Genomic DNA, 10,000 nt, shown 5'->3' on the forward strand with positions numbered 1-10,000 from the left:
TAGATAGATAGATAGATAGATAGATAGACAGACAGATAGATTAATAGACAAACAAGCAGATAGACAGATAGACATATGATGGACTTCGTTCAGTTTCCATCTATCAAATCCACTGACAAGGCGTTGGTCACTTGAGGCTTTAATAGAAGACACTTGCCCAAGGGGCCAGGCAGTGGGACTGAACTGCAGGGCAGGAAGCTTTCTTCTTGACTAGTGACTATGGGGAAAGAATTTGTATGGTAGATGAGGCTGAAAGGATTGAGGGCAGACTGAAACTGGAACCATGTGGTTGGGAAGCAAGCTTCTTACCGCACAGCCAAATAATCCTTTGTACCATAAGCATAAAGCCTGATGTCTTGGGAAAGACCATTGGTCAGTTTCCTTGACCTCAGTGCTTGATTGATACTTATTTTATCGACCCTGGAAGGTCGAAAAACAAATTCTACATTGACAGGATTTGAACTCCAAGTATAAAGCCAGACGAAGTGTCGCTAAGCATTTTGTCCAGGGCCTTAACGATTCTGCCAGCTTGCCACATTGGATAATAATCATAACAATGATGCTGCTGATGATGATGATGATGATGGTGATGATGGTGATGATGGTGATGATGATGGTGATGATGATGATTTCTCTGTTTTTCAGGTTGTGAGTCTCTTAAGAAACTTGATCTGACAATTAACTTCATTGGGGAAATAACGAGCATCAAATGTCTCCAGAATCTTGTACACTTCAATGAACTGTAAGTATCGATTTCTTTACACTCGTTGTAGTAGCGGTGGTGGTGGTGGTGGTGGTGGGAGGTGAAGGTTATAGAGTTGGTAGTGAATGTGGTCACATGACTGACCAGACTATCAGATGTTGTTGCACATCGCTGGTCACAATGTGCATTTGCATCATTTTTAGCCTTCAAATGATGCCACCCTGCTGGAACAAAAACGGAATAGAGGGCATTAAAACGCGAAAATGCAATAGAGGGCATTAAAACGTTCGGACAGATAGACAACACCAAGGTGGACAAGAGAAACAACAATTAGAAGGACAGGCAAAAAAAGACGGGTCATTCTTGGCTTTCTTTCTTCAATCAAGTACCAGAAGTCACGACTGTTTCGGGCAGTTACACTTGAGATGGTTCGATCTGGTTGCCCCCAAAACAGTCTAAGCCAAGAGTATTAGATCCCTTTGTAAGAAAGCTAGCGAATGTGTACGGCAACAAAGATAAAAAGACAAACAAACAGAAAAATGGAGAACATGGTACACAATTACGAATACAAACAACAAGAAATAACAACAGGCGTCTTTCGACTGAGAACGAATCAAATTGAGCTGGTGTGTATGAAGGGAAAGCCTAAAGGAAGGAACATGGGCGATGGACACAAGATTAAATCTGGCTGAGGTCTATTTTTAATATTCCATGTTTTGAAGTTTGGAAAAGGCATGAATGCTACAAAATCCACCTTTTTCCTTTTTTTTCTCTTCTTCACTACTCATAGACCCAGAAACCAAGAGTGCAGGGGATGTAAGCACACCTAAAAAGTAATCTGCAAAAAGTGGCTTAAAGTTAGTTTTCTTCTCAAAGAACAAAGAACAAAAATAAATAAAAAGACAAGAGCTTGTTTATAAAAAAATTTGGATCTGGGTTTGCACCCCCGAAGCAAATTTCGTTCCTGAGCCAATGTCACTATTATGGTATCAATAAATGAGATTTTCTTTTTTCCACAGATATTTAATGGGGAACCCTTGTGCTGACTTCGATGGTTACCAACACTACGTTATTGTCATTCTGCCAAACTTGAAGGTAAAATTCTTACCATTTTTTTTCTCTTTATTAATTATTCCTCTTCTAAGGCAACAAATTGGTTGTGCTGCTAGAGAGTCTGATAAAAGAATGCTTACCAGCATTCGCTATGACTCTTTGCATTCTGAGTTCAAAATCTGTTCATGCCAGCTCTGCCTTCCAAACTTCTGGGGTCAATAAGATAAGTACTTGTCAACTACTGAAGATCAATGGTATCAATTAAGCCCCACCCCACCTCTTAAAAATTAGGGTCTTCTACCTATTAGTAGGTCTTCTATTAGGGTCTTCTACCAGATTATTTATTCCTTTCTTTCTTTCCTTTTCTCTTTTTTTCCTTTTTCTTCTTTTCGTTCTTTCACTATTTCTTTTGCATTTCTCTTTCCTTCCTTTTTCATTTTTTCATTCTTTCACTTTTCTTTCTTTTTTTTTCCCCTTTTCATTCTTCTTTCTCTCTCTTTTCCTTTCCATTGTCTTTTCTTTCTCTCTTTCTTCCTTTCACTATTGATTCCTCTTTCGTTTTTCTTTTTTCATTCATTGTTCTTTCTTTTATTCATTTTTCTTTTTCATTCATCTTCCTTCTTTTCACTTCCTCTGTCTTCTCTTTCATTTCTTCTTTTCTCTCTTTCCTTCTTTCTTTATTTCTTCTTTCACTGTTCTTTTCCTTTCTTTCCTTTTAAAACCTCTTTCTTTCTTTCCTCCTTTCTTTCACACTTCCTTTTCTTTCAATTTTTCTTTCTTTGATTTTCTTTCTTTTTTTTTTCTTCTCTCTTTATTTCATTCAGTCATTCATTCTTTCTGTCTTTCTTTCCCCATTTTACCATAAACCACATTGTGTATGTGCTTGCATGTATGTGTGTATGCATGCGTGCTTGTGTGTTAGTAAGTGTATGCATATGCATGTATATGTGAGCATGTACATATTGTTATGTGTGTGTGTATTTGTGTGTATGCATTTGTGTGTGTGTGTGTGTGTATTTGTGTGTGTATGTGTTTGTGTGTGTGTGTGTGTATTTGTGTGTGTATTTGCTCTTTCTTTTCTTTTACTTGTTTCAGTCAGTATACTGTGACCTAGAATTACCAAATAATATACATCTCCACACACACACACGTATGTTATGTATGATTTTAAATCTACATATATCTACATGTATATATATGTAGGTACAAATTTAGAATCACAAAAGTATCTATGTATACATGCTTTGCTATTTACAAATATATGTGTATAAACACACATATGTATATACACTGATTTACATAAACTGTTAACATGTTGACTAACAGACACACATACTCATATACATACACTCATATATCCATATATACAGGTGTACATACACATGCCTACTGGATACGCACCTGTATACATTAACATAAATATGCATATATTTACATATATATCGACATAATAACAAGAAAAAGGCGATACGTACTTACATATGTACATACATACATACCGCATAATATATGCATACATAAACATACATACACATACATACATACACATACATACATGTGTACATACATACATAGATCCACATTCATACATACATATGTGCATACATACCACATACATACATAGACATACATACATACACATACATACATACCACATGCATACATACATACATATATTTTTACATATACATGTACATACTTAAATATGTACATACATACAGCCATGAATATATATATATATATATATATATATATATATATATATATATACATACATACTACATATATACATACATACACCTACACACACATACATACACATGCATACACACACATGAATATATACATACATAAATACATACATACATACATACAAACAGAATATTTAGATGTGCATACAAACACTCTTACACACATACATTCACATATTTATATATTCATATTTATATATACATACACACATACATGGACATGTAAAGGCACTTTGATAAAGTTTACTCAGGCATGCACATATCCAAACACATACATACACATGATTAAACATACACACACACACACACACATATATACATACATACATACATACAATACATACATATCTATATGTATTCATACATTCATATATATATGTCGATTCATACACATATACATACATGTGTATATGTATGCATGTGTATATGCATATACTTCATGTATATTAAGGTGTATACACACACACACACACACAATTACAGGTACAGTGCACATAAATATACAGTTCCACGCCTCAAACCTCACAACCACATAACCCATCACCACCACCATCACCACCACCACCACATATACCAACATACCCCCCCACACGAACTCTCCCACCACCACACACACATGCGTGTATGTGTGTGTGTGTGTGTGTATCTGTATTCCTGTATTCTTCGTGTCTACTTAGAAAAATACTCCCTCAGCTGACTCAGTTCCTTGCCAAGCAAGCAAAACAAACCACAATTTTTGGCACCCAAGATCTGGTTACAGAAACGGAAAATTTCAAGAGCAGAAGCAACATTGAAGAGATCTTAATTTCCACAGAGAGCACCAAAATGTAGAATGGAACTAAGTTTGGATTGGAATTTTTTGAGGGTTGCATTTATCCTAAAAGGGCAGTCGACTTGGCACGACCGTTAAGAGAGTCAGACAAAAAAAATTTATTGCAATATTCCGAGTTCAAATCACACCGAGGTTTAACTTCTGCTTTCCATCATTCCAGGGGTCAGGGTTGATAAAATACCAGTTATATACTGGGTCTAATTCTTTCTTTATCTTTTTCTCTTTCACTTTCTTATTACTACTACTGCTGGTGCAATCGTTATTATCAATAAGCGGAAAAATAATCCAGAATATAAAAAACTGTGTTGTAATCCCTTCCTGTGATATTCTAATCATGTCTGCAGTACCAGAGCTGTTATCTCTCAATATTTTGGTTTGCTGAATGCCATTCCTAAGTCTTTGGTCAGTCCAAGGCAATTGACAAAAGGAACTTATCCAAGAATGCTGCATGGTGGAACTGACTGACTGACCCTGAATGCATAGTTGATGGCCCTTAAAATACAAATTTTCAAAAATCTGGTTCTTAAATTTGTTTGAAACACGTAGTTTATTTATTTATATATTTGTTTACCTTCAGATTTTGGATGGCAAAACTATTGAGAAATCTGAGAGAATTCTTGCAATGCAGGTAAATTAATAAAGTTTGTATTATCAGGGAATTCAAGATCTGGAACTTCTGCATATGTATCATCACCACCACCACCACCACCCTCATCATCATCATCATCATCCTCATCATCATCATCATCCTCATCATCATCATCATCCTCATCATCATCATCATCATCATCATCATCATCATCATCATCATCGTTTAACGTCCGTTTTCCATGCTGGCATGGGTTGGACAGCTTGATAGGAGCTGGTATGGGTTGGACAGTTTTTTACAGCAGCATAACTAGATAAATAAATGGATGTAAATATTGGATTGAAAATCCCCATTTGATAGAAAATCTTGAAGGCTGACAGATATATACATATTTATATCACACACACATACACACACTCAAACACACACACATATACACATACACATGTGTGTGTATACATGCACATGTACATCTACATACATATATATGCATATGCACACACACACACACACACACACACACATACACACTTACTGTGTTTGTGTTCGTGTGAGTGTATGTTACTAGGATTATTTTTTTGTTGAAAGACTAAAGTTAAAGTTAATTTAATTTATGTTGAAGAAATTATTTATTTTTTCTGTAGAAAACTTGAGAAGTTCTTGGCTGGGCGCCAAGATGTGCTAAGGAGAAATTAATTGAATGATATTGGCTAACAGAAAGTGAGAAAAAGAGAGAGAGTGTGTGTGTGTATGTGTGAGGGTGTGATTAGGAGAGAAAAGAGAGGGTGAGGTATATATATATATATATATATATATATATATATATATATGTATGTATGTATGTATGTATGTATACACACACATACACAAACATATATATATAAATATATATATATATACATATATATGCACATATATATACATACACATACACACACACACACATATATATATGGAACAATCATTTCTATAACACCTAAAAAGTCTATTTTTGAATCTTCTGAGAAATAAATAAATGATAAACAAAACAAAATGAGAAATATATAATTTGGATAAATTATATATAAATAATAATAATGATAATAATAATAATGTTTCTGAGATGTACTTGTCTGGCATGTGATATGATCTCAGGCTGTGTATTGATAATATTTCTTTTATTATAATTTCTTTTATTTAATTATTATGTATTTATGAGCATTACTAGTTTCAGCAACAATATTAACAATAACGCTAATAACATGAACATTCAGAGAGTGCAAACCTCTGCCAAGGCAACACCAATGTTCTCGCAATGATTAGCTGGAGACGATTTTTAAAATGAGAATATCTTAAATAAACTCGATTGCTCTCACAAACAAGAATACTAAAAACTCAAAATATAAGTAAGAGTACGTGAAAAATAATCCAGAATCCTTGTCTGGTACTGGATTGATCCCAAAGTCTAATCAGTTTGTGCCAGTCATGAGGCCAAACATCTCTGAAAGTTTCATCCGAATCCATCCAGCGGTTTTTGAGATATCTTGTCCACAGACAAACAAACAAACAAACACAACTGAAAACAATACCTCTGACTTTGATAAGGCAGAGGTAATGATAACAATCCTTTCTGCTCAAGGCACAAGAGCTACAATTTCTGGGGAGGGAACTAGTTGAAATACATCAACCCTAGTGTTTCACTGGTACTTAATTTATTGACCCCGAAAGAATGAAAGGCGGAGTCGACCTCAGCAGAGTCTGAACTCAGAACGTAAGGACTGAGGGAATGCCGCTAAGCATTTTGCCCAGCATGCTAACGCTGCTACCAGCTTGCCGCCTTAACGATAATAATAATAATAATAATAATAATAATAATAATAATATTAATAATAATAATAATAATAATAATAATAATGATAATGATAATAATAATAATAATAATAACAATAATGATAATAATAATAATGATAATAATAATAATAATAATAATAATAATAATGATAATAATAATAATAATAATAATAATAATAATAATAATAATAATAATAATAATAATCCTAAGTGTAATTTATATCCTGAATTCTTTCCAGGGATATTATATATCAAATCCTCATTTGGTGATTAAAGCTTTTGAATAAATCTACTTATTATTATTATTATTATTATGACAAAGATATAGCCTTGTACACCCCCACCCCATCTGCTGTATATCACGGAAAACATCACAAACAAACAAGCAAAAAAAAAAGAAATAAAACAAGACGAAATGGCGAGACTCAAATTCATCTTTGGAAATGGTTTCTCATATTTTTTTCTTTTTACTTTTTATCTTTATTTGTTTTGGGGTTTGTTTTTTTTTTTTTCGTGTGTGAAAGATGAAATATTCTGGGTTGTGTTTCTTTTTTTTATTTTTTCTTTGCATCCTCTTTTCCTCCTCCAGCAAAACCTCTTCGGCTGGGATTATGTAAATTGGAAAAGGAAAATTCTTTCAAGCACACATGCACATCTTCATCATCACCATCATCATCATCATCATCATCATCATCATCATCATCATCACCACTATCATCATCCCCATCATCATCGTCACCATCATTATCATCATCATCATCACCATCATCTTTGTCATCATCACCATCATCACCGTCACCACCATCCTCTTCCTCTCTCCTCAGTGTCATCGTCGTCATTATCGTCATCATCTACATCATTATTACAAATGTCCCCCTTCTATTCCCCTCACATTAACATCATTGTCGTGTTATTGTCATCATCATCATCATCATCACACACACACACAAACACACACACAACCACACACACACGCACACACACATACATAAACACACACACACGTGCGTGCACACACACACACACACACACACACACACAAAGGCACAGACACACACACACACACATGTGAATATATATATGAAATCGTTGCAGAACTTCAAAGCTACGGAGGAGAAAATCTTGAGACAAGAAGAAGAATATCTACAGAAAAGAGTAAGTTTGGAATTTTTAAATATCTTGTTATATGTAGGTATTGATGATGATAATGATGATGGTGATGATGTTAAAAGATTTCTTCAAGAAGTGAGTTCCAATTCATTTAAACAGAGAAGAGAATATATTCTTTTACTTGTTTCAGTCATTTGGCTGTGGTCATGCTGGAGCACCACCTTTAGTCAGGCAAATCGACCCCAGGGCTTATTCTTTGTAAGCCTAGTACTTATCGTGTCGGTCTCTTTTTGCTAGACCGCTAAGTTACAGGGACGTAGGTAGACCACAGGTGTGACTGTCTGGCAAGGAGTTTGCTTCCCAAGCACATGGTTCCAGGTTCAATCTCACTGCATGGCACCTTGAGAAAGTCTCTTCTACTATAGCCTTGAGCTGGCCAAAGCCTTGTGAGTAGATTTGGCAGACAGAAACTGAAAGAAGCCGGTCACATGTGTGTTTGTATGTGTGTGTGTATTTTGTGTGTTTTGTGTCTATGTTTGTCCCTCCATCACTGTTTGAGAACCGGTGTTGTTATGTTTACATCCCTGTAAGTTAGTAGTTTGGCAAAAGAAACTGATCAAATAAACACCAGGCTTAACAAAAAGACAAAAAAGTAATTACTAGGATCGGTAAGTTTGACTAAAATTCTTCAATGAATTGCTCCAGCATGGCTGCAGAGCAACGACTGAAACAAGTAAAAGATAGAAGATACCTGTAGAATATTCAATCAGGAGAAGATAACTCAGATGATCAAACAACCGAATCCTCATTGTCAAGTGACTGAGATCCTTGTAATAATACACTTTCACCTTTGACCTTTATCACTGAGAGCTTTTTTTAAGAATGCCATTTACTTTTGCTTCAGTTGAATTACCTGAAGAGTTTCAAGTGGACCTGTAAAGGTTATCAGCACAACCCCCCACCATCTTCAACTAAATAAGTGAATATATAAAGAAAAAAAAGAAAAACTTGAATATATTCTGGTTATAGAAATTATTCAAGCTGTTTTCTTTAATTCATGAACAAGATTTTCCCATATTGATGGGACAATTGTGTAACCATGCCTATTATGTTTTTTGAAAAAGGTCTCCCTTTGTCGTAGTGCACCTGAACACTGGACACAATAAGCTCATTATAATAATAATAATAATTATTATTATTATTTCTGTTGTTGTTATTATTATTATTATTATTATTATTATTATTATTATTATTATTGTTCAGTAGTTTTATTTTTATAACATGCTTTCACTTCACTACCGAGCGCAGCTCTGTGCGCTTTGGGTATGTGCTGTGGTTTGCTGTGGTGCTCTTATGTTTTATTATTATTGTTATTATTATTATTTTTGCTAAGGTGGTGAGCTGGCATAATCATTAGCACGCTGGACAAAATGCTTAGCGGCATTTCAACCATCACCACATTCTGAGTTCAAATTCTGTATATAATTATATGTGTTACCACACATTTGTCTTTTAAAAGAAAAAGCAAAAGCAAGAAGCAGATTCCAAGAATAATGGAAAGGATTCCACAACATTGACCGAGGAAAACAATTATGATGACGATTCCACTTCACACAGGTAATTCTGTCTTTCACCTGCAGCACTTGTAGTTTAAACCTAGGTTAGCCCTGCACAGGTAGACTTATGGCACATATAGTTAGGTTATCAAATGACTCGGGGACGGAGGGAGGGGGTCTCCACAGATTCAGCACTGTAACAGTTATACTGTTGAAGGCTGGAGGGTATATCAGCCAAAACGTTGTGCTAACGACAAACAAGATGAGGACAAATATCCGTCAAATGTAAATAATGTGAATAATGTCCATAAATATTATTTGTAATTCTGTATTGACTTGAATGGAAGAATGTGTCACTCAAGAAGGGCTTCAGTTTGAACAAGTTTCCTGATGTTTCATATTCAGATCCTTTTATTAAATTCATTCTGTTATTAAACATCAATAAATCCTGGAATTAAATGGCTTTGATTTACTGTCAGGTGACTTTTGGCCAACCCTGTATATATATGTATATATATATATATATATATATATATATATATATATATATATATAATAATATTAGGGACAAAATCC

At 34.5% G+C, this 10,000-nt stretch overlaps 1 protein-coding gene across 1 annotated transcript in view; it reads left to right on the forward strand.

The window, feature by feature from the left end:
- LOC106869422 (uncharacterized) overlaps positions 1–10,000 on the forward strand; it is a 49,850-nt gene that overhangs the window by 27,959 nt on the left and 11,891 nt on the right. Inside the window, exons 21-25 of the mRNA XM_089366402.1 lie at positions 646–742; positions 1,723–1,798; positions 4,917–4,967; positions 7,854–7,913; positions 9,388–9,485. Of these exons, the coding sequence (XP_089222528.1) occupies positions 646–742; positions 1,723–1,798; positions 4,917–4,967; positions 7,854–7,913; positions 9,388–9,485 (382 nt within the window). The remainder of the gene's footprint in view (positions 1–645; positions 743–1,722; positions 1,799–4,916; positions 4,968–7,853; positions 7,914–9,387; positions 9,486–10,000) is intronic.

Source organism: Octopus bimaculoides, chromosome 19, assembly GCF_046866305.1.
Source record: "Octopus bimaculoides isolate indiv1 chromosome 19, ASM4686630v1, whole genome shotgun sequence".
Classification (NCBI taxonomy): Eukaryota; Metazoa; Mollusca; class Cephalopoda; order Octopoda; family Octopodidae; genus Octopus; species Octopus bimaculoides.